The 26,682-nt window shown below is 39.8% G+C and overlaps 1 protein-coding gene across 3 annotated transcripts in view; it reads right to left on the bottom strand.

Annotated features, from left to right (window-relative positions):
- Nucleotides 1-26,682, bottom strand: part of EXPH5 (exophilin 5) — a 72,645-nt gene that overhangs the window by 19,932 nt on the left and 26,031 nt on the right. For all 3 annotated transcript variants that reach the window (XM_019718717.2, XM_074335528.1, XM_019718718.2), the window contains exons 2-3: nucleotides 10,535-10,695; nucleotides 8,167-8,326 (exon numbers count right to left, since the gene is read on the bottom strand). In XM_019718717.2, coding sequence (XP_019574276.2) covers nucleotides 8,167-8,326; nucleotides 10,535-10,695 — 321 coding nt within the window. The remainder of the gene's footprint in view (nucleotides 1-8,166; nucleotides 8,327-10,534; nucleotides 10,696-26,682) is intronic.

The raw sequence follows: 26,682 nt of genomic DNA on the forward strand, positions 1-26,682 counted from the left end.
TACTTATTATGAAACCAACTTGGAGAACAACTGTGCTTTGACTATTTATATTGCTTCTCTCAAATTCAGTAGAAGGCAAAAAATTTACAAGACATAGGCCCAAAATTGAGATAGATTTTTGATCTTTTAAATCTATCATCCTATGCCAAGGGTGCTCTGCCTGGATTACAGCTCAAAATTTAATTGACTGTATGACTCATTGCTCTGTATGAAGTCAGGTCCTCTCCTTCACTATGAGAACTACAAAGGGAATGAAGAATTAAATAAACTACGACTCTAGGTCCGATGAGTCAAAAGTGGCAAGACGCAGTTTTCCTTCTTTCAAACTCCTGGCTGCTTCATGTTTCACAAAAGTTGAGCATAAAACCTGGGAGGACAAACAATTTTATATCTTCACACAGCCATATGTATTTTATAGTTTAGCTCATATTTTAAACAGAAATTAGAATTGATATCATGGATTATTTTTCACATTACTCTGAAATACCAGCTCTATACTTTATCATATCTAGGAGTTAAATACTGCTTTTATTTCCATTCTTCCTTTCTCTACAGCTTTATTGAGCCTACATGCCTCCTACATGCTATGGACTATTTTGAGTTCTTTGGAGGCAACAAATATAACTGCTATAGGGACTCTGTTCTCTGAGAGCTTTTGCAAGGCAAGATTAGATACATAAAGAGCCCCAAAACAAGCCAAGACATGATAAGGACAATAAAGACTGAAAATGCAGAGGGGCCTTGATCACTTCTTGGGAAGAACAGGGAAGGCAACAGGGAGAAGATGGTGGTTGAACTGGTATGAGAGGCAAGGGACAGCATGAGCAAATGCCTAGAGATGGGAAAAAGCGAGGGAGGTTGGAAACTGGCAAGTAATTCAATTTTCCAGGAGCCAAGAGAACATGCCAGATGGTTAAGATTCTTTCCAGGGCCCTGTGGGGCTGCAGCCCTCACTGTGCACCCACACAGCTCAACACTCTCATCAGCTCCCTAGGCCCCCAATCTGATTCGGAATGAGGACAGCAGGAACAGGAATCAGTTTCTGAGGGTGGCAGGTGGGTGGAAGACACGACTTTAGAGGATACCTGGAGCACAGTTGGGACAGAGCACCACTGAATGCAAGAATATGCTGCGAGGGGATGCATGCTCCCTGAGGGTGTGCAAGGCCATGTACCATTGTGAATTTAAGTAGCAGGGGACAGGACTCAGCTGGCTTGGAGGCCCAGAGTCTCTGCACCCACTCCCAGACCCTCCTGAAAGTTAGGTTTCTGATGTGAATGGCTTCCACTTGTATAGTGAATAAAAGCAACAGTGGTACTGTGAAAACTATGCTGGTAAAATCCTCCAGAATTGGTGATTTCAAAGGATACAAAGCTACCTCATCTTCTGCATTTACTCTTAAATCCTACTGATGCCACGTCTTAAAGATCTCTCACATATGTCCCCACTTCTCCAATTCCACCCATCCTGCCTCATATCAAACTTCCACAATTTTCTCCTGGACTCCATCCTTTATATGATCAATAGAGAAATCTGTCTAAAATGCAAATTTGATCTTATCAATTTCCTACTTAAAATCTTACAAAGTATTATCCAAAATCTTAACACCACACAGGCTCTTCTTTTATCTGATGAGCTCCCGCACCCCCACCCCTGACAACCCTTCATCCTTCAAGCTTTATCTCCTCACACTTCACTCTTCTATAGGTGCCTGCATGTTAGGCTTACCAAATTTATTGTACCTCCATAAAATATTCTCTCATCTCCATACCTTTGCAGCTAGCATTCAGAAATTCTCATTCAGTAGATTAGAGTGTGGCTCAAGAATATTTGTTTAAAATATATATATATATTCTTTTCTAACCAAAACCCTGGGTCATTTCCCCCAAGTGTTGGTGGAGTACCCTGTAGTTACTGGCCACTGAAAAGCTCCACCTGGATGACCACCAGCAATTCAGACCCTCCATGTCCAACATGGACTCTGTGTCCTCCTGGAATTCCACACCCACTCTTTCCTATGTGATGCATTTACAGAGCCTGTTGATTCAAACTCGATCGATATCTCTACATCTCCCTGCCTTTTCCCTCGTGAATGACAGTTTTCATCTCTTGCCTTTATTATTGTAGTAGTCCCTTAACTGTCCTTCTCTCTCCAGGTTTTATCCCAATCCAATCCATTCTCTACACTTTAGCCAAAATGATCAGTATAAATTGAAACATGCCACTTCCCTGCTTAACATTTTAATGATTCCCACTTGTGCCCAGGTAAAAGTTCAAATTCTTCTCTACCTTCAGAAGATCCTATGTCATCTAGTACCTGCATACTTTCCACCTCATATTTAACCTTCTTTTATCCCTTTGGCCACAGGGAGTTTGCCACATCTCTGACTGAACCTATGCACTGTTGTTCCTTTGCCTGAAACAGTTTTTTGCCACTTGTTTACCTGGATAACTCTCTCATCCTTGAAGAATCATTATAGACATATTTTTACTGGGAAACCAACCCGGACTCTAGATACGCAGGCTGAGACTCTTAGTCTAAGATACTCACTCCTTGAAATGTGCTCCCAGAGCATACAGAACTTCACTTTCTCAGCACTAGCCTATGTTTCAATATTCTCTGTGTGTTGTCCTCACAAGACTAAAGCCCGGGAAGTCAAGGACTGCAGTTTTATTCCACAGCGCTGCACATGGTATTTGTTGAATACATGAGCAAATGGGTTTCATTTTTACCTTCCTCACATCTGCTCTTCCGATAGTCTTCACATCACCCATCTAGTTTCCTAAGTCAGAGTGGAGAGTTCACTTCCCCTCTCCTTTCTGTCCTACCCAACACATCTGGTTACCAGGTTCTCATGAGCCTGCATTCTAAAGGGTGCCAAGATATGTCTGTTTGTGCCCTCCTTGTTGCTGCTACCTTAGTTTAGACCACTACCATTTCAACAGCCTCTTTCCTGGTCTGTCTGACTTGAGTTTTGCCCCCTCAGACCTGTTCTGTGCGCTACAGCTAGAGCAGTTGCTCAGCCTTGGCACTACTGGCATTTCTTCGGTGTGGTGGTCTGTCACGTACACAGTAGGAGGTTTAGCAACATCTCTGAAGCCTACCTACTAGACAGATGTCAATAGCACTTACCTTTCAGTTGTGAAAACCACCAACATCTTTAGACATTGCCAAATGTCTTTTTGGGGCAAAACTGCCCCTGGTTGAGAAACACTGGTCTAAGGTGATCTTTCTAAAATGAAAATCTGATTATGTCATTTCTCTGTTTAAAAACTATTAATAGGGGGGGGAGGGAACTGTCAACGGAAAAAATATATACATATGCAATACACATATGCGTGAAATACATCGTTACTAGTGTTTGTCCAGCGGGTTGTGGATGATTTTATCTGCTATATATATAATAAGGAAAAGAATGGTATTATTCAAAAAAGTGAAAAAGTGATTTATGGCTCCCTGCTGTCTACAGGATCCATCAAGTCCAAGTCCTTTGCATTGCATGTTAAGGTCCCAATCACTGGCCTCTGCCAATCTCCCCAATCTCATCTCTTACAGTCTCACCTTAGATAGAGTCATTGAACCTCAGTGACCTAGATGAGTTGCTTTTTCCAGTCTCTGTACCTTTGCTGTGTCAGTCTTTCTGCCTGGTGCAACATCCCAACTCTTACCTGCCTAGCTCAGTACTATATGTCCTTCAAAACCTGGTTCTCTTCTTCCAGGAAGATTTCTGGATCCCCCAGTCTGAGCAGAGTGCTTCTCTTTTATGTTCTCATGGCAGGAATACCATGCATCCACCATAGCACTCACCATATTGTACCATAATCATCAGGGCACTCAGCTGTCACCCAGGTTGCAGCGAGGCCAGGTGGCATCCCTGCATGAATTCTAAAAGGCATCCCTTCCTCAAGATCCTTACTGCCATTTGCCAGAAAACTGTCATAATAAATATATGAATTCCTGATGATCATGATGTGATTGGCACTTCCTGGAGATAGATGGTGTACCTCCTGCCTGACTGTATGCAGTAACCCGGTGTTCCCTACAAGATTATAAAGTCCTCCAGGCAGGGACTTGGCTTTATTTTCAAGATTTTGTCTCCAACACTGAACATAGTATCTGATCCACATAGTACTTTCACAAAAGATTGATAAATAAATGAAAAAGAAACCATCAACTCGACTACCGGGACCCATGCCAGAACTCCGATCGCTCTTAGCATAGAGGAAAGAGGAGGCTGTGCTGCCATGGTTCCCAAACCTGAACGAATATGCAAATAGCCTGGAGAATTAAAAATAAATTACAATTAAAGTAAATGTATTTATTAAAAATAAATAACCTTCCCTCTCCCTTACTTCAGACCTTCTGAATCAGAATCTCAAGGTTGGGGCCAGATTATCTGTCATTATTTTCAAACTGCTGATGAGATCATAATAATGATCACCCCGATCAACTGGGAACCGCTGGCCACCCAGAATGGAACTCAAAACTATGCCCCTTGTCTGGCTTCTCTCTCCTGTCACCACAACCCTGCTGTTCCCCTGTGGACACCACACCTGGTGTGGAGCATTCCCAAAGAAGCATCTTGCTTACTCTGACTTCCTCAGTCTAGGTGTCTTGGATTTCTGTTTTCCAACTCAAAATAGGCACTCAGCTAGGAAGGGGGAAGAGAGCACAGTAGGATGCTTGTAGTGTATGAGAGAGGAAATAAAATACCAACCAGAATCCAGGAAAATAATATAATCTGCCTTTTTAATTTTCCAAAAAATGTTTGAACTTTTTGCTTATGGAAACTGAAGGTGCACTGGGCTGCCTAAACTGTGTACACCCTATGGATCAGGCAAGATTGGGCATGTCTGAAGAGCAGCTAGGTGGATCCACCAAAGACCTTTGCATCTCAAGGGAAAAAAAAATTCTCCTACAGGAGCAAGGTGGTGTGTATGCATTCACTTGATGACAGCTGTTGTCACTTTCTAATCACACCTATCTGGGGAATACATACTATACGTGAAGCACTGTGATGGTCCTCAAAGGAAATAGGTGATCTTACATTTAACTGCATATGTTATTCATGAGGTTTATGAACTAGTTCCCTTGTATTGGCCCTTTGCCTAGTCCTTGGGACTACAACAAAGGAAAGAGTAGGGGACAAAAGTCCACGCCCCTTAAATTGCCATCATGAACTGGTGACACATGGCTGCACAGCTTTGAGAATGTGTGTGAACATGAGGGTAAGTAGCCCCCCTGAAAGAGTGACTTCATTGTAAAGTACGTTGGAGCATGAAACAGAGAGGCACACACCACCTATTCATGGTGGGGAGGACATCACTGGAATAACCGGGGGTCTAGAATAAGAAAGGAACAACTGTAGATGTTTCTCAGTTGCCAGGAAGACTGCTTTCATAAACTCATACACTATTGGGTACTTGCTGAACTATGAGGAAGGAATCTGTGAGTCAATGGAGTTACTGAAATGTTATGGTGGGGGCTGAGTGCTGTATGTCACAGGCACTAGATGCCCCATTGCAAGACACACGGAAACATGACTTTGCAAGGAAATGTTGGGGGAAAAGATACATGTAAAGCATGTATCCTTTCCTTGAATTTATTGGCTAGCAATAAATTAAAACATGAATGGAAAATATTTTTCTTTTTTCCTGGGGATGGGGTGGGGTCACAAACGGTAGAGTTCAATCATTTATAAATAGGATTAAAATAATGGGATAATATGAGAAGTGCATACATTTGAGAGGAGAAACTAGTCATATGAGAAGCAGAAATGGCAAAACTTTTTGCCTTGTTATTAATTCATTAAGTCACTATGTTCATATGGCTTTTTATCTACTGATAATAGGAAGTCAAAGCTTCAACATACCATATACTTTATTGGCTGGGCCTTTCTAAAATAAACAAGTATATCTAGTGAAATGATGAAGTCCATTCTGGGGGGCAATGGGAGAGTTACCCATTATCCAGTGTCATTTCTCAATTCAACCATAGCATAAGAGGAAAAAACATTTTTCTGATACTCAATTCTTTTAGGGCTGAACAGAAGGCTGTGTTTTGCCTAGAGAGGTTTGGTTCTCTTTCTGTGATATGCAAAAGATCCTATAAACTGCTTTCCTGACTTGTTCTCCGGAGCAACTAGTGTGATAAAGTCAAAGCTTGATGACTTCAGCAAGTAGAAACCTGGCAGAGAATGACTGTACTTGCCCCGGGGGCCCTTTGTCAGTTCCTCCCATTGCACTCACAGGCAAGGAGGGACTCTTGAATCAGAGTCTGTATTTTGAAGGTTGATCTTGTATTTCGAAAGATCAAAACTGCCCAAGAAAGTTTGATTCTACTTAAGAGTAAAGAGTCCTTTGGAATTTATATTCCTACCATAGCCCACTTCCTTAACCCCACCCCACACCCCACACTCCCCAGCCAACACACACACACATTCAGGATTTATATCCAAATATTCTGGTCATACTGATATTTAAAAATACATTTTCTCTTCTGAAACCTCTTAGGAGCAAAAAAGCAGTGCCTTCATGGTGTTGTGCACCAGCACATTAATAAATATTTATTGCCACTTATGTTTTGATAGTAAAATGTATTTAAAGTTGACAAATTCTGAAAACTGCTACATATACACATATACTTAAATAATGAAATTTGCTTAATTTCTGCATGCTGTGTTATATGTTTCAGTTCATCTGGTTAAAAGAGAGCTAAGTCATTGTGATACATAAGGATAGTTGTTGCTAAAAAGCATTTTGCAAGAGTTTCTGTTTTCTTTTTTTTTTTAAGTTTGGTTTATAACTAAAACACATGACACCTGAATGAAGATTATAGATATTTTATCTTCTTTGATCCATTTTTGCAATAACTTGCAATATGAACTTGGAAATAACTTGTCCATTGAGATAACAGGTTTTTCAACTTTTCCTAGTTTACTACGAATGTCAGATTGTTCAGCTATACAAAACTCTGCCTTAAAATCACCTAAAACACAAATTACACCACAAGTCCCAGCTACACCACACATTAGGAATATTTCTTTTCTCCTTACAAGAAATGTTACCTACAAAGGAAATATTCCTCATTTCAAAATTCCCAAATGAGAGAATTACTAATGTTTCAAACATTTTTACCAAGAAAAGCAACTCACCTATTTGAAGAGGATTTGCTTGTAAGTGACTCTGGTAGAGACAGTCACACAAATTTACATTTTGTTTAGCTCTTCATTATTTCATCAGAGACAAAACAGCGTCCGGTGAAAGCTGAAGCAAAAAACCTTCCATCCACCCAAGAGGGGAGGAAAGAACTCTGTTCTCTGAGTCCAGGAGTCTCATCACACACCCCACCTGCTGCTGCTGCTGCCTATTGTTTTTCGGCAAGAGTGACCTCCAACACCTTTAATTTAAGCAGTGCAGTGCACTCTTAATGGTATGACGGCACACATGGAACACATCACGTGCCAAGCCAACACCTTAACAGGGTGGGAAGCTTTTCAACCAGGAAGGCAAGCTGAAAATATTTAGCAGTCAGCTCAGATGAATGGAAGCAAAGCCTTACGTGTTTTGCACAAAACAATCCAGCAACATAATGAGTCAAGTTGAACCTATTTACACAGTTCTAAACTGGGAACCATCTGGAACTGTGCCTTCACTGCTCCAAAAGCTTCCCTTCCTTCACCTGAAGTTTAAGTTCTGTGCAACGACATCAGAATGGTTCTGATTTTTCCCTACTTTCTTTGGTCATCTCATTTATGCTCACTGAGTACGTCATCACTCCTTGTAACCACAGACACACATACTCCCCAAGGAAGAAGCAAATATATCTGCCTGATTTAAATATATCCGCCTGACCAGGAAATAGACCAGGCGTTTGGAGCAGTGCAGAAATTGTCAGTAATTATTTCCCAATATTTAACCCATCATTCACCAAGTGCACACCTAGAGCCTGTGCTGTTAGTTAGAAGTTGCATTCCACGTGACCCAAGTTTCCAGGTTTCACAAGGACTTTGTCCCTCTGCACACTAAGTGCTGTTTCCTTTGTTAGTTTAGTATTTGAATTTAAATTCTAAGAGCAAACATTAAACATTCGGAACACCAAACAGGCTACTGGCCTCTGGGAGTCAGGTAACTAATGAGCTGTCACATAATCTGAATTTGACTCACCCTTTTTGTCCCAGAGACTGAAGCTTTAGAGTCTCCTTTCTGGATTTTCTGAATGAGAACAGGGAAGAAAATGATCTGAAGCTCAGCCGAGAAGGAACAGATGGTAGATTTTTTTGATTAGGTATATTTTTCGATCCTGATGCTTGTAAATCCATAGGATCTAAAAGAAAATTGTAAAAATTTTGTATTATTAAAATATTTCCAGGTCAATAAATCTCAGAGAACTAAGGCTTCACTCTCTTCCCTCCTGTCTCTACGTAGTCTAGAGATGCAGCAGGCATCCCCACATGAACCAAGGGGAGTCCTTTGCCTCTCGTGGTTTTGCTAAGTGGAGAAAATCCTCAGACATACTAGGGAGTCTTTTAATATGTCCTGTGGACTGCAGTTCTGTGGAACCCTCCCTTCACACCAGTTGCATGGATCTCACTCAACGTGTCTTCCCCATGGCTATCCAAAATGAGATGTGAGGTGTTGGGGACCTCATTCAGTTCTCATGTTGCTCTTAACCACTCTGTCCTTGAGAAATTTTTATTTTAGTACTTTAAAACACAGTGCTAGATACTATGTAAATTTTATACCAAAGAAAGTAAAGGGAAATTAAGCCATTTAGAGTGTTTCCTATTCCTGTCAAAAAAATCGATTTCTCTTTACATATTTGCTACATAAAAGGTTTTTGTGTGTATATGCATGTAATATAAATATGTATTACATATGTGTAGATAATATAGTTTTATATATGAGTATTAAAATTCTAAGGCAAAGTCAACATATACAAAGTTCCTAATACTGTACTACTTTGGACAAGCTGAGCTTAGAATGTCAAAGGAATCCAAGGTAAGGAGAAAGTTACCACAGTACATGTTGTGTCATTGGAATTAACCCCTGGTCATCCGCAAAAGGTGAAAAAATTCACAGACTCAGCCTGAAATGAGGAGAACAATGAAGTAAGTTTATTCAAGAAGAAAGATGCTGGCACAGAAGTTGCCGGGACAGACAACTGCACCCAACTTTAGGTTCGCCTTTTCTTATATAGGAAAGGATAGGTAAATTTCCTTACAGCAGATGTGACATATAGGCTGAGGTCATTTGATTGACATATGTTGGTTATATAACTAGTTTCTTTCTGTGCATGCTCTTACCCATAATGCATACAGAAACACCCATGGGGTTGGGGGCCAAGCCTTAATGTTCATTTTATTTTAATTGTATTGTAATGAGGCTAGAGTTCATGCAATGGACAGATTTTAACAGTTTGCACACGTGTGAGGAACCAGTTAATACCAGTTGGGTCTTATCTCCTCTTTTTAGGAGGGTTTGGACATCTTTGATTTATTTCTAGTGGATGAGCCTGGGCAGTTCCTGGGGAAGAGATGCAGGCCCCCTTCAGGCTCACTTTTATTAACCCTTTTTTGCCTCATCAGTATATATGAGGTTAATATAAATATCTGAAATATAAGTCTTTTTAGATAAATTTGTATATTATGGGAATTGCAAAATATTGTCAGTATGTAAGTTTAGAAATATTGTTACACATTTCTTGATGTTACTAATACCAGTATTAGTAACCTATAAGCAAAAATAGTCAATGTGACTATCAGTAGAAAGATACTTTATATTTATATTTTTAAATTTCCAATGCACTTTGTTATTTTCACTATTGTTCTGTGAAAGCAGGTTTTATGATCCTCATTTGCAGATTTTTTTTTTTAAGTGATGGGTGAAGGCAAGTGACATGCTGGTAGTCATACAGAATGTCCCAAGAAGGCATTTATTCAAACTCTCTTACAGGGTTTAAGTTACCAAAGTACCAGAAGGGTAGGAACCCCTCTTAACCTCTCTTCTCCTTTTCTTCCCCTCCTCTGTCTCCCCTTGTTCTGCATCGTCACTCCACTTATTTAAGTGCTTACTGTGTTCCAGCTCAGTACTTTACACATAAAATTTTATTTTATTCTCACAACTACCCTATGAGGAAGGTACTATCATACCCATTTAAAGATGAGAAAATTAAGGCTTACAGAGAGAAAGTAACTTGAACAGAGTCACATACATTTTGATAGAATAGAGAATATACAGAGACACAAGAGTGGAGATTTGAATCCGGATACATCTATATCTATATCTATATCTAGCTGTATCTATATCTGTGTTCTTAACCACTATGCTATCTTGACTGATTCTTAAAGCACATCCCCAGACATTATAGTACAATTTCAGGTTCATTCTTTTTATTGTGTGTTGTGTTATGAAACTTTTGTACCTTATGATTTAAAAATAGTCCTAAACATGGATTGGTTAAATTGGAGATCCACTGAGCCATTATCTACAATACCATAAGAAAAAAAAATTAGATGTAAGTATCTTTTCTCACCATTTTCTGCCATCCCCTTCTTTAGCCTGTATGTAAGTGGTTGCTTTAACATTTGGCTAACATCTGTTTCATTGCAAAACTTTTTTCTTTGAATTTCTTCAAACCATTCACCAGTCACTCCTTGAAGCCATCTGATATCCCTCTTTGTTTTCTGGAGTTTGCTGAAATAAAGAAAAATATCAATGCACCTTTAAATTTCTTCACATCAAGTGCAGCCTCATGTGCTGGGCTAACCTTTATACCTAAAGGAGAAGTTGCATAAACTGCAAGTTTAGGGGGAGAAAAATGGTTCAAGTCAGAATTTCCTTTTTACCATTTGTATACATATATGCTTATTATATATATATATATATATATATATATATATATATATATATGCTGTATTCTTCCACATACAGTGATAATCTAAAAGTTTTTCTAGTAGTTAAAATAATCAAGTCAGTGCGGACAACCTGGGTTGGACATTGTACAAACCCGGCCTAATAATGCAATCGAATGATAGATGTTTTAATGACATGGAGAAGCTAGAATCTTCTAGTTCTCATTCCTTCATTCCTTTATTCCTTCGTTCATTCATTCATTCATTCCTTCATTCATTCATTCATTCATTCATTCATTCATTCATTCATTCATTCATGTGTATTGAGCAATGTCCATGTACCAGTCATGTGTAGGCAATGGAGATTCAACAATGAATATAACAGACAAAGTCCTTATGATACTTGCCCATCCAGTGGTCAAAGATAAAAGCTTACATATGATTGAATGTAATGGTCTTAAATAATGGAATTCTTTAAACATAAAAGCCCATGAATGAGCACAGGGCTTATGCTCAGGTAGTAAGAGACAGTATGATTTGAGCTACATAGAAAAGGAAATCTAGAGCACAAATATGTCTGCCCCCCACTGTCAGAATACCAGAACTGAAATTCTGCCATTACTTCTTCCTTCTCCCCTACCCTCTCCTACTTCGTCCTCTTTCAAACAAAAATGTTGCTCTAAGTCCTTAATTAAATCATTAGTTGTGATTCTTATTTTAAAGCAGATCATTTTGCTCTATTTCAGGAGGCCCCTAGAACTGTTTGGAAATGGGAGGTGCTCAATCCAGAGGGACATAGCCTTGGACTGGGGTAAACAGAGCAAAAAGGGGAGTTTCAAGAACATGATGACAATTCTCATGAAGCAGCCAGTTTGGCACAGCACTGATGAAAAAGTTCGGCTTGTTGGGTTCCGAGTTTGAGAAGTTCTGCTGTTTGGGAAAGAATTTCATGTGACCCTGTAGCGGTTGCCCTTTATCCAGGGTGCTCTGTGAAGCACAAGTATTAGGGACTTTGTATTACTAAGAAGGTGGTGAGCAAGACAGCTGCAGAGTGGCAAACTTGGGGTTAAAGGCAATGAACTGAGATGGTCGCAACACAGGCTCCTCCTTGGGGCTATGATACTGTCATTTTATGAAATAATTGAGAAGGAAGCCAAAGGCCATCCTGCCCAGACTTGCATTTTGAAAAGCATTAGGTAGCAAGCATTACGTCCAGCCCACATAATTTGCACTAGTGCTTCCCACTATGCCATTGCCACTGCTCTGGCACCTGGGCACTCCTGTGTCTATTGCAACTTTCCTTACTAACAGACTAAGAGACCACAGGTACCTGCTGCTAGCTAGTACTGGCTGCCTCCATTTTGTAATGTCTCACATTTCTGTAGGACCTCCACTTCCTTGAAGTTCCCCTAAATTATCAGACTCCCATATTCAGTACCACCCCCACCTCCTCTTCTTAACACATCCATCTCATTTCAAAAAACAGTAAAGCTACCTGTCTTAGAAACTCTTTAATAAACATAACTTTTTTTTCCCTAAAGGCTCACTCAATGTAACACAAACTTTCTTTTAAAATAACCACACCACTTAATTCCACTTCAAACATTCATTCCATGCTTGCACACATATTCATCTCTGCCTGTTTCTTTTCTAACTTCCAGTGAAGTCAGAAATCTATACCTCTGTTGAATATTCACGCAGTTTGAATTCTCCTCCAGGAAATAGATCTTAAAGAAATACCACCCCCAAAGTACATAATTTAATTGAACATTTTAAGGTTGTTAAAAATAATTATGTAGGTGATGTAGCATCTTGGAAAAGTACATGTGACATAACATGAAGCAGGAAAAACAAAATATAACATTTTATCTATGATTATAAGGTATGTACAGATGGCACCCACTTGGGCACACCAGAGAAAAAAATGAAAACACCTAATCTCAGAGTAAAATAATTATAGTTATCATTTCTATTTTTAGCTTTCTAATGATGTTTATTCAATAAGTACAATATGTGGAGCTATTTTTTCTTTTTGTTTAATTGTGAATTTTTATTCATATTCTCATTTTTCCATTGTAATTTTTCTTAGAGATAGAGAAAGAAAATAAGTCATATTTTCATAATCCTAACACAATTCTATCACACTTTTGGTGTGATTTTACCTCTGCATTTTTCATGGCTCTAGGCATTTTTGCTGTAAGTATTTTTGCAGTAAACGTCTTTGCCGCAGGCATTTTTGCCACACTACTAATTGGCCATAAAGCAGTTTTGCCATAAAAGATAAAATAGCTGGTTGACAGTTCGGTTTAGATTTGGTAGACATAATGTATTTAAGCTAGTTATCAGTTTGGTTTCATTTCTCCATTAACAAAACTCTTGCAGTACTCCCATTTTTCGATTATATAAATCTTAAACCTCATAGTGGACTCTACAGTGAGCAGTAGACATGGTGGTCTTAAAATAGTGGATGAAAATAACTACATATAAAGCCAGATTGTAAAACTACAGTAAACCAGTTTGCATACTATACTAGATTATGATAACATTTCAGTCTGCAAATCGTTCATTGAGCTGGGTCATCCTTCTGTAACCATACATGAACTTCATTTCTTTAGCATTTTGCATTTTGCTTTAATCCAAGCTAACTTTGTTTATCCTGATAGAACTTTAACTCACTTGCATTCTTTCCCCCAGACCCTCCTACCTGTACATATACTGTGTGTCCATTTCTTTTAATCATTAAGCCTTTAGGACATTAGGTTCTGGTCAGCATCAAACTCACTTAAAAATAAAACTTCCAGTCTAATCAATCATGACCAAGATACAATAACCAACCCTCAATAGAATAAGGTTTTGGTCAAACAAAGATAACACCTTGGCCTTGGTTAGATTTCAGCTTCCAGACTCATGAGAGCAGAACAGCCCCATGAATGGCATCCCCCTGGGAATCAGGCAGAGCATACCCTGACTGACACCAGGACCTGAAGCCATCATCCATTGCTCCCTACCTTAGCCCTGACCATCAGCAGAGCCAGTGACCCCAGGTCCCACAGTAACCATGATTAATGATTTTCCCTTATATAACCTGGCTGCTATAACCTGGCTGCTAGAGGCCATGGGGAGCCAGGTTTCTGAGAGCACTAGGCTCACCTGTGTCTCCAACTTGGCGCCAACTCCTTGGATAAACTTTTACTTTATTTACTGCAAATGCGTGCTCACGTGTCTTCTTTTGCTTGGATGAAGGCAGGCCAGCGGACTCTTTTTGTTTTTTTTCCATTTTATTGGGTAACAGTGTATTTTTTCCAGGGCCCATCAGCTCCAAGTCAAGTCGTTGTCCTTCAACTAGTTGTGGAGGGCACAGCTCAGCTCCAAGTCCAGTTGCCATTTTAAATCTAGTTGCGGGGTGCATAACCCACCATCCCATGCGGGGATCGCGGATCGATCGGGCAACCTTGTTGTTAAGAGCATGTACTCTAACCAACTAAGCTAACCGGTTGCTCCAGTGGACCTCTTTGAGTCTGTGGTAACACTTCCCACCCGGTAAAACCAAAAGTCAACCAACTATGGCAAATATAAAACAAACAGCCACTAATTCACAAGAGTCTTCCAGGGCATTAATTCAGTTCTGTAGCTAATTCAGATACAACAGCCTTGTTCAGACATTAGATAGGACTGTGACGTCAGATTGTATTGCGTGGTTTTTCAGAGTGCAATGCAAAGCTCAATTATAAACATGCATCCTAGACTTGGAAGACATGTATTTTCATTTCTCACAATAAAGTCTTTTTAATTTTGTTATTAATTTTTCATGTTTCATCATGTCCTTTTTCGTGTCCCTCTCTTATGTTTTATTAGTTTGTCTTTTATGATGAAATTACCTTACGGCCAATTAGTTGTATGGTAAAAATATTTGCGGCAAAGATGTTTACGGCAAAAATGCTTACAGTGAAAATACGGGATACGATTTTTCACATGGTTGTAATAAAACTTATTCAATATATATTTGTGGAAGGCCTCCTATGGTGCAGACATGGAGTTACAATGTGAGCAGAGCAGATATGGTTTTTATCATAGAGCTTACCGTCCAATGGGAGAGACAGAGGTCCAATTATGATAATGGATGTAAGGTAATAAAGAGAGGTAAGTATGATTTACTTATTCAACACATGATTGAATTCTGGGTAAAAAGCAGTGAACAAGTCAAGTCCTTGCCCTCATGTAATTTATATTCTGCTGGGGGGGGGGGAGGGACAAACAATAAAAAAAACAACAGATGCTATGAGAGCGTATAAAAAGGGGACCTGGTCTGAAGCCTCAGCAAAGATTTTCCTGAGAGGTTGAAGGATGACGGTTGAGGCAAAGGGATAGTGGGCAGGGGAGAGAGTTTTCTAGGCAGAAGGGTAGCGGCTGCGGAGCCAGTGCCCCAAGGAAGAAACAAGAAACTGAAATGAGGTCTACCTGGCTGGAGCATGGAGATGGAGAAGGCAAACTGAAAGGGAGAGGAGGAGGCAGCTGCTAGCTCATGCAGTGTTTTGGGGTTGGGTTAAGCAGCTTGGCATTTAGTCCTGGAGCAATGAGAAAGCACGGATGACATGGCAGGGGCAATGACACATCAGCCCTGCATTTTTAAAAGATCATCCTAGCTGCAGGTGGAGAGTTTATTCTAGTGGAGAACAGGAGACTAGTGAGGATACTTGTAGAGTCTGGGAAAAAAATTATTTGCTTGGACCAGGATGGTGTTGGTGAAGGTAAAGAAAAGTAGAAAGTATTCAGAGCTACTTAGTAGATAAAATTGACCCCCAGTGTCCACCAAGTAATGATGTGACTTTGCAGGGTTAGGGGCAGAGACATGTCAAGGAAGACTCTAGATTTCTGATTTACATGGTGCATAGAAGATGCTATTCATAGATACGATGCTTATATAATCTAAAACAAACCAAAAAAATGGAACAAAAAATCCAACATTATATATAAACACCTTCAATATTACTCGTCTTTGGAGTAATTTTTAAATATTTGCATAATATTAGAGCTGGTATGTTTTCCATAATTTATTTACTATTTCTCTGGTGTAGAACATTGAGATATTCTCCCTTATACATATTGCTGTAATAAACATCAGTGTGCATTTTCTATTTTTACAGTGCTTCTGAAAGACACTGAAGCAGAATTATTGGGTCAAAAAGTCTAAACATTTTTGTGATTTTTTATACACCCTGCCAAAATGCTTCTCATAATGGCTGCAGCAATATTACCGATGCCTGCAATGTACAAGACTGCCATTAGACAATCTTGGGAGACTACGTATTACTATTTTGAGTGTTTTTATTTTCCGAATTTAATACTTTCAAGGCACCATGTTTATAATTGTGGGTGGCTATTTTTCTTTTAAGAATTTTTGTTTTCTTAATAAAATATGCTACATTTCTTTGATAAGTAGTGAGGTTTGAACACTTTCCCATGTCTGTTTACTAATTACATTTTGTGTTTTGGCAGTTGTACATTTTATCAGTTTATGAATCAATGCATCATAGTTTTCATTGGAATGAGGCACATTTAATAAAAATATGAACTCATTGCTCTAAATATTTCCCCCAGGTTTCTGACTTTCATTCTGATTAAAGTTGAACGTTGGGCCATAGAAACCTATGGATTAGAAGTAGGTAAAACATAATTGATTTGTAGATGTGCATATGCAAATATTTGTTTCATGAAAACTGAGAAATGAAACTCAGACATTAGTTACATGCAGGTACATGAGAGGGTAACATTTTAAGGAAACCCAGCAGCTTCTAAAGCAGAAATATTTCAAGAATGATCCTGGGATGGTTGTCAGGAAAGTGGGGAACATGTAAAGCTAGAAAATTCAAGGGTAAGGTAGTAAAAAATAGCATTGTGTTTACTTATTACCAAGGAAGCAAAACATAAATAGTTCGGCCATTGAGAGCAGGCAGTCCACTTTATGCCAATGAGAGGAACTTCAGGGATACAAATGACATACATGTAGATAAATTACACATGCACAGCTTGTTTGCTTCATTAGTCCAGTTTGACTCAATGTTATCATGAGGAACTGTTGTCCGTACTTGTAATCTGTTCTACCCCTAGGCTGGTTAATTTGACTACGTTAAATCAGGTGGTTTTTTTACTGGGCCATATAGTCTCAGTCCTCTGCTCCAAGTCAAAATGCTCTTCCTTCATTCATAGGAATCTAGTCTGCCATGTGCTGCCTTGGATTCCATTCTAGCACCTCCTGAATGAGTCTGTCCTCCGAGGTTCCTCCTCTGGAGTTAAATTTATTTTTCCGTTATTTTCCATTCTTGAGTAATGAACCATATCCCTCTTCTCCTCTTCTTAATCTTCCCCACCTGTACCCTTTCTGACCTTTGCTACTCACTTTTCTTTTTCATCTTTATTCTGAGCAGGTCTGTGTCCTCTTTGTCATCTTTATTCTCATGAGTAATTAATTATGTACTACCCATTTAGAAGGTGCTCAGTAAATGATAGCTGTCCCTTTATTTCCATTCCTTGACCTCACTTGTCTGCTTTCTGTGAATCAAATCCTAGCCCATTCTTGAGTTGCCATTTGATAGTAGAAGAGCACTGGACGAAGGTCAGGTTCTAGCTGGACGATCTTGGCCAAATATTTAACTTTCTTGGCTTTATTTTCCTTGTCTGTAAAAGAGGGTTAGATGATGTGGTATACTGTTTACAAAGAAGGCCTCCACAAGGCCCCTCATCCCTGAAGTTACACTCCTTTGCGATATGACTGTCACTTCTCCACCCCCTTGAATCTGGGCTCACCTTGTGTTTGCTTAGACCAGTTGAAAATGATAAAATGAAATTGTAAGACTTCTGAGCCTTGGCCTTAAAAGGCCTTGTAGCTTCTGCACTCTCCCTTCTGGTATCTTGATACTGCTATATAAAGAAGCCTGGGTTAGCTTTCTTGAGGATGAGATCTTGCTCAGAGAGAGGCACAGCAGAGTGCCATCCCCAACTGCCAGACAGGCGAGTGAAGCCATCTTAGATCAGACACAGTCGAGCCCTCAGACCACTGGAGCCAAATGAGTGATCCCAGGCGAGACCAGGAGGAGAACCACCCCACTGAGCCCAACCCAAATGGCTGTCCCACAGAACTGAGCTAATGAACACAAGTCCTTTCAAGACTTTAAACTTTGGAATGGTTTGTTGTGCACAATTGAAAAATATGGACACAGATGAGGATTATCTTGAAGATATCTTCTAGTCTAAAATGTTCGGTCAAAAGACTCATTCCCATCAGATTTAAATCATTGAGAGAGCTTATAAAACTGAAAAGGGCTTTAAAACATCAATCTACCTGTCTTCAGGTGAAATAATGACAATAACAAATAATAACAGCAAGATGCTATGTATGGACCTCCTACTTATCTCCCAGGATTTTGCAGTCATTGCTAATCCTCACAACACTGCAGAGATACTGAAGTCCTCATTGACAGAGAAGACACTGAACTCTGCAGACTGGAGCTGTTGAACTGGGATGGGAACTCACGCTTCCATTCTGAAGCCCAGTATCTGTCTCACTGTCTCTGGATATTATTAACTCCATTAATATGCAATGCAATTGATGTAAGCTTAAAGTGACTTTACCAATTAAAAAGGTGGTAATGGTCATTCAAAGATGATTGAGAAGAGAGCAGTGAAAGCAAACAAGTCCCTGAAGCCATAAAACAGGGGTTATAGCGTCCATTTTCTTGTCAGAAAAATCTCAAATATTTCTCACAATCATTCCCCTTATCAGCTCCTCTTGCCGAGGGCATTAATTCCTCTTTTTGCTGTTTTCACCCCCTTTTTGTCTCATCACTCACAGTTTCTCTCTACTTTTCTTACTTCCTTGGGTTCTGTATACATATTGTTGGTTCTTTTCTCACCTTCCTGTACCCGACCCATCTTATTGCACCTTGCTCTGCCTTCTAGACAGCTAAGCATCCGGATCTCTATCAACCCTCTATTCTTGGTTTCAAGGACCTCTTGCCAAATAGTCTCCAAATCCCCCACCCTATCTTGGTCTCTCAAGTTTAGTCATTAGTGAACCCTGGAACAAATTGTTCAATTACTCTGAATCCTGTAAAAGCGGATTTGTTGCTTGAATTATAGGAGATCAAAGCAACATAAAGTTTTCCTCCCACACAGGAATTCAAACACATTTTTGTTTCATGTTGCCCAGCAACCACACACAGAAAAAGCACAAATGGAGTGCAGGGGTCAGGAACTGTGTCCCGAGTCAGAGCTTAAACATCCCGTTAATACCATACGGAAGCTGCATCAGTCTGTCCAAGCAAGAACCTTTTCAAAGCACTGCAACCCCCAGGAAACTCACCATCTCAGGAAAGTGTTGCCCCTTTGTTTTCCTGCTCCAGAAATGTGATACTTCCAGGTGGAGATTTCATATGGCTCATTCTCGAGGGAAAGCTTTAGGACAACTATGCTGAGTTCTCAGCCAGGGAGGGGCAGAGTAAAGACAGCAAAAGCCCTGGTCAGTGGCTGCCATGGCAGCTTTACAATCCAGGGCCTGGCCTCTCCTCTCCCTGTTAATCTTCTAAAAAGATGGTTTTTGAGAGCCTTTACCTTGACATCAGAACCTGTTTTGGGCTTAGCCCATGGCCAAGACTAAGGGAGGGGCAGGGATTAGAAAAAGCAAGAAGGTGTATGGAAAAAACTGTGCTCTTTTGTTAGTAGTAAAGTTAAACCATAGAAGTCTGGAGGAAGGGAAGATCAGATAAGGAAAAGTGATAAACTAAAGCAAGCAACAACAACAAAAAATAACACATCTTTAGAACTCAGAGTGACAGCAAAATAATGGCACCAGTTTCTGTATACATATTGTCAAGCTGTGGGGACAGAGCCAGGAGAGCAGTTTCCAGCCTCTCTGCCTCACATGGAAAGGTGCTGGCTCGGGTAGTAAATGACCATCAACTGTGATTGGATGGTCGTCTGCTGTGACTGGCTGGCTGTCAGGTGTAACCGGTTGGCCAATTGGTCACTGATATAACTGCCGTGACTACGTTGATTGGTTGGCTGGTTGGCAGGTAGAAAAGTGGACGGCGGATTGCGGATCGTGTTGATCCTACTTCGTGTGTCTCCCTGGCCGCCAGCGAGAATACAGTGGTATGACTCCCCTATCTATGGCTCCGTGGGAGTTCCTTTTTGGCCTCACTATATCCTGCGTTCCTATGTGGGGAGCGGGAGCTGAGACCCCACATGACACCCTGCATGACACATGCCAAGCTAGATGATAAAGCCCATTTAAACTCCTTGAATGGCTGTGATTGAGATTACCCAATCTAGAATAAAAGACGACCTTTTATAAATATTTTAAATTGAGCATTGTAGCATTCCTATCCAGGAATTTATTCTCACATGACACAGGGTCACAACAGAAGGAAAAAATAAATTGTCTAAATAACACTAATGATGTGTAATTCCCATACTGATTCAAATCACAGTGAATGATCTCTTACCAGTTAGTCCCTCTAAAGAAGATGCTATAGAAAGACTAGCTGTCTACTTGGAAGTCCACTTAGAGTTTAAGTGCCAATCGGGGCTTTTCTGTCTTCCTAGGTTTATCTTTTTAAAATCCATTTATGCCTTTTACCCAAACCACCTGAGAAAGCACCAGTGTCACCTCTGCATTTACCAAATTATATTGAATTTCTTGTCATGTACCTGATTGGGCCTCTGTATTTCAGCCTGAAGAGTCCCAATCTTTCACATAGTTCTCATGTGTCAGTTGCCCTTTCACTACCTTTGCCCTTTCCTTCTGTTGTTTCTCTCAGGATCCATCACATGATTAAAAAGAAACAACTAGTAGAGGATTTATGATTCCACATTCAAAACTGACAATAACTTTATGCAATATGGAGATAATATTTTGTGTTATGTCTGGTCCCTTCACGGTGCTGCTGAATGTTATGGGAACCTTGCACATTGTATCAGCACTTTGCTCCCAGAGGAGGAAACTGGGCCTACAATTAAATGTTAAGTGTGTATCATGTGACAGCCACTGTGCTGGATGCTTCCATATAAGTTATCGCATTTAATCACCACAGGTGCCCAAGAGGGTAGCTATTATTATATTCATATTACAGTAAAAGGAATTGAAGCCATGAAAGGTAAAACAAACAAACAAACAACAAAGCTTGCCTGTGGTTATAAAGTGGTGAATGAAAAAGCTAGGCTTCTACCTAGCTTCAGACCCCCATGATGCAGCATGGTAACATGTGTTGAGTGAGTATAGGTATTATTTTCCAGAGCCTGAATTATTTAACACTTGCATGTCTCTGTACTTTTTTGCATCCTAGTTGTCTTGCCACTGGATTGTCAGCTCTCTAAGCAGAGTACCAGACTTCCTGAACACACAGCAAGCCGTGACTAAATATTTGTTGAATAATCCAATAAATAAACACAAAAGAATTAAAAACTGGAATTTTTAGCCTTTACTTTCTACTTATTCCTCTTTATACAGATGCTCAGACATCTTCCACTGAAATTTGCAAGACAAGAGTTAATGCAAGTTCATTGTTAGGGTTCTATAATTGTACGGAAGCTGCAGAATTGGATATAAATGGCTGTTATAGGGCTGTTACTGTAAAGGTGTAACTCAGGGAATCAATAAGATTGTTAGACATCGCTAGTTTGCAGTCTGATCCACCTGATATTCAGCTGTTTTCTCTTTGTTTCTCTCCCTCACTGCCCAATTTAATCACTCTGCTTTCCCAAGTCTACATGCATACCTTGATAATCTAACTAATCAGCAGAACACAAACTTGCAAGAAACTGAGTCAGCCCTCCGGACACCAGCAACCAGGCTGCAATTCATATGTCAGATGACATATGAATCACCCATAAGACGGGATTCGAGATAACCATCGCAGAACAAACTGGACCCCAGGAGATGTTCTCCTGGAAGAGTCATATGACTAACTCCCCCTTTACTTTGTTCTACTTCCTGTGTACCTATAAAGACTTCTTACCGTTCTAGGAATGGGGAGATGGCCTTTTGACAGGAGTCTGCCATCCTCCCAGAATGCCGGCATGCTGAATAAACCTGCTTTTCTTTCCACCAACCTTGTCTCTCAATTTTTAACTTTTTCATGTAGCAGGCAGCCAGACCTTAGCACGGTAAAATTACTAGCACAGCTACAAGGCACGTTAGAGCCAATAAGTTCTGATGCATAAAGTGTATGATCTCAATATCTTGGATTTGCTATTATACATTTATTTGTATATTTACATGTTTAGTTATTGTGTAATGTCATATCATATCATATGTCCTAGCCTATTTATCACAGCATGTCATTCATGGCTTCTTTCCAAAGATGAGTATGAGGTGGGATCAAAAACTACGGTGAATGTTTAAACAACAAAAAATTATTACAGTAAAAGACACATTGCTATTATTACCTCTCAAAATACTCCCCCTTGCATCGAACACACTTATCTCTTCATTCTTGCCACTTGCTGAAGCAGTTCTGGAAGTCCTCTTTCATGACTGTCTTTAGTTGCGCTGTCATGGCTGCCTCGATGTCCTGAATTGATTCAAAACATTTACCTTTTATGGTCATTTTAACTTTGGGGAAGAGCAAAGAGTCACACGGTACCAGGTTCGGTGAATAAAGTGAATGAAGATACACCGTAATGTTTTTATTTGACAGAAATTGCCATTCCAGAAGCGATGTGTGACACAGAGCCCTTCTGATGTGATCACAGAATATGGTGAATGCTGCTGCCAAGTGCCATCCGATGGAAAGACAGGGATCTTCAATATCGGAAGTGGGGTGTCAAAACTTAATAACCGTGTGTGACAAGTTTCAACTTGTTCAGTGCAGTCAGTCGGGTGTGAGCTATGGTTGAGAGAAGGTGTGTTTTAAAGTGTGCTGTAAATCATCCTCCATCATGAAAACGCTCCATGTCACACATCACTTCTGGTATACAGCAATTTCCGTCAAATAAAAACATTATGGTATGTCCTCATCCACCTTATTCACTGTACAACTTCTGGCTCTTCCCCAAAGTCAAAATGACTATAAAAGGTAAACATTTTGAATCAATTAAGGACATGGAAGCAGCAATGACAAGGCAACTAAAGACACTCATGAAAGAGGACTTCCAGAGCTGCTTCAGAAAGTGGCAAGAACGATGGGATAAGTGTGTTTGAAGCAAGGAGGAGTATTTTGAGGTGGATTAAAGGCAATGTGTCTTTTACTGTAATAATTTTCTTTTTTTAAAGATTTTATTGGGGAAGAGGAACAGGACTTTATTGGGGAACAGTGTGTACTTCTAGGCCTTTTTCCAAGTCAAGTTGTTGTCCTTTCAGTCTTAGTTGTGGAGGGCGCAGCTCAGCTCCACGTCCAGTTGCCGTTTTCTAGTTGCAGGGGGCACAGCCCTCCATCCCTTGCGGGAGTCAAGGAATCGAACCGGCAACCTTGTGGTTAAGAGGACACATTCCAACCAACTGAGCCATCCGGGGGCTCAGCTGCAGCTCAGCTCAAGGTGCCATGTTCAACCTTAGTTGCAGAGGGCGCTGCCCACCATCCCTTGCGGGACTCGAGGAGTTGAACCGGCAACGTTGTGGTGAGAGACCACTGGCCCATGTGGGAATCGAACCGGCAGCCTTCAGAGTTAGGAGCATGGAGCTCTAACCGCCTGAGCCACAGGGCCAGCCCTAATAATTTTTTTTATTTAAACATTCACTGTATTGTTTGATCACACCTCGAATATCCCAAATTCTGACCATACCCTCTATACTGTTAGTTAAGTAAACTTAGGTAACAAGACATATCTAGTACATATCTAGGGCATCTCTCTTTCATTTTTATGAATAAGAATGCAGAGCATATTTTTGTCTCATATTCAGGCAATTTAATGTTAATTCTTATATCATGTCCTGCCAAGAAAAGAGACAGAAAGAGGATTGGTATTGAGGAGCATAGGCAATGCCATTAAGGTTGAAAGTAAGTGATGCCCCCATAGTTTCATTCTGGGTCCAGGCAGAAAAATCACAAGACTGTATTGTCTCCACTGTAATTAATATCCCCCATTGTTTTACTGAAATTACTTCACCCTCTTGTGTCATGCAAACTTAAAGATGTTAGAAAACAAACTCCAATCTAACATTCTGGAAGTAGCTTTAACTTTAAGGAACTTAATGCTTCAATATGAGACTCCTACCCCCACTCCTACCCACATACACTGACCAAATAGGTAAGCTAAGAGGAAAGAAAGATAGTTCTCAAATAGCTAGTCAGTCTTTGCTTCAGGACACAGAATCCTGAGAAAATGCCCTGGGTTTCCTAAATGCCACGCTGTGAATGTATTATTGCCCCTCGGTTCCCATCAAGGGTCATGGAAACTCAGAAGTCCATGGCTGCAAATTATTATCCACTGCAGGATTCACAGACTGAGTCAAAGACGGTTTGATATGGACATCTGATAAAGCTCATTGGCTTGGATTACAGTGTGTAGTGCATGTTCAGAAAGTTAACCCCTGAAGTAACCCTTATCCAAATGGTTGCTGCCTTTCCCAAGTTCTCTCTAGCAAAGCTGCTTCACAATGATCAGCTTAGGTTTAAACTGCTTTTCTCCATCTAGGGAGCTGACAGACCGACATTCCACCTTATCAGAAATTACTGTACAATCACACATCAAAGTGCTTTACTTTGAACATTTCCCCCTGAATCCTTGTGCTAAATGTTGTCCTTAGAATTATTATTCTGCTGATCAGTTATTCCAAACACACATAATATTTTCATGTGGTATTATCTCACCTAGAAGTTTATTACGTTTTTGTCTTTAGATGTAGTTACATTTATTCACACAAATACACTCCTAAAATGCACTCCTAGAATAACTATAACAAAATCAGTACCTTGACTGAAATGAAGCAATGCTACAGTACAAATGCATATTGTCTTCTCTTAATTATGTAAATTATTTGTGGAATCTTAACATTTGTATAAAAGTTATTTTACTGGTAATATTGTTATACATTATTATTTGCTATCATGTTAACTTTCAGATTTTAGTACCTAAGTTCTTCTTTCTCAATAACAAAGACAATTTGTGATCATTGTTCAAAATGTAACAAATGCTTTATCATAAATCTCAATAGGTCTTTGGAGAAAAAGCCTAAATGAAGCTTCATTACATAAGAAAAATGATAATGGAGCATTGTAGGTTATGTACTTTAAATGGATATGTCTGAAGTAATGCCAAATGTATTTTACAGACGTGGAAATGAAAAGAACTTGGTATAGGTATATGGGTGTGGCTTATTCTTTATTAACAATGACCTTAGACTTTTAAAGTCATCATCTATTTAGCTTTCAGTTCCTTTGGACTTGTTTGCAAAAATGTTTTTCTTTCAGGTAGGATAAAGTAATGTATAACAAAGAAAAAGAAACATGGATACCTGATTCCCCCAACTTTCTGTTCTGGTTTAAATCATTCTGGTGCCTCTATTCTCTTTATTGATATGCAAAAATAGGATTCAGGCCACAGAAATAATGAATTAAGCATGGTGGTAGATCTGTCTGAGAGACTTGGACTACTTTTCTAGGACATAGGCAGTGTATGAAGTTCTGAGAGCCTGTCCCACTCCGAGCAAAGTGGTTGTGGGTAGTTGCTGTGCTTTGCGTCATGTGATCTAAACCTTTCTGTATTCCTGACCCTAATTAACCAAACCAGGGATTTGTGCTTGACCCCAAAACTAAACATGAGCAAAAATACTGCCCAGCTGATGTGCTTTACTTTGAAGAATAATTAAAAAGTTTAAATGTCCTTTCTTTTGGCATGCTTTAAAATCATGATGACAAGTAAGACAAACTAAAGTGACACAGAAGATTAGAGCTACACAGTGAGAAGGCATTAAGCAGCACCATGAGTAGAAGCTGTGATGCAACAGAGTTACAAAGAGGCAGAGCCATGGGGCAGAGAGTAAAGTTCTAAGAAGAAAATCAGCTGTGGCAATGGAAGCAAACAGGGAGAAGCAGAGCAGAGTAGTTGAGCCGCAAGTCTGGCTGATTTTCATCCTGGTTGATTGTCACCAGAATGCTGCTTTATTCTGATCAACTTTCCAATTCCCAAGGTTTGGCTGTGTAGGATGTGGCTGTTTTCTGTATTTCCTTACTTCCCCACTGTAGACTCACAATGAAGTGCCATCCATCACATAAGTGAAACAGCCAGCCATAGCAATATATAGGAATCTGCTCACAAGGGAGTTTTTCAGCATTGGGACAGGAAATTTCAAAGGTCAACAAAACTGACTTTGATTCATTATTACATTTTAAATTTGTTTTCTAATTATGAAAGTAAAATTGCACTCATAAATATGATTTGGAAAACACAGAAAAGCTTGAAGGAAAAAAAAAAAGGCACTCATAATCCCCTATTAGAGAGAAAACCACAGGCCCAGAATGGCATCACTTGTACTACAGCCCATGATACCAAATCTAGACTTAATACCTGACCTGGTTGCTGTTTTGACCTTCACCAGTAATGTAATCTTAAGGAACCAGTCTGGAATTTTCTGGTCCATACCAGCGATGTAATCCGTCACACTGGCCATCTCCAAGCTCCCCTTAGTAAGAAGAGGCAATCTGCATGATAAAACCCTTGCCATTCCTCCCCCCTACCCTCCAAAGATGATATCCTGATTTAAAAATAATCTTTCCTTTTGCTAATAACTCCTTTGCCACAACCTTCTTCCTGTAAAAAGCTTTCATTTTATAAAACCCCTTGGAGCTCGCTTCTCGTTGCTAGATGGGATGCTGCCTAATTCATGAATCCCTTA

This window comes from Rhinolophus sinicus, linkage group LG06 (genome assembly GCF_036562045.2).
Source record: "Rhinolophus sinicus isolate RSC01 linkage group LG06, ASM3656204v1, whole genome shotgun sequence".
NCBI classification, from domain to species: domain Eukaryota; kingdom Metazoa; phylum Chordata; class Mammalia; order Chiroptera; family Rhinolophidae; genus Rhinolophus; species Rhinolophus sinicus.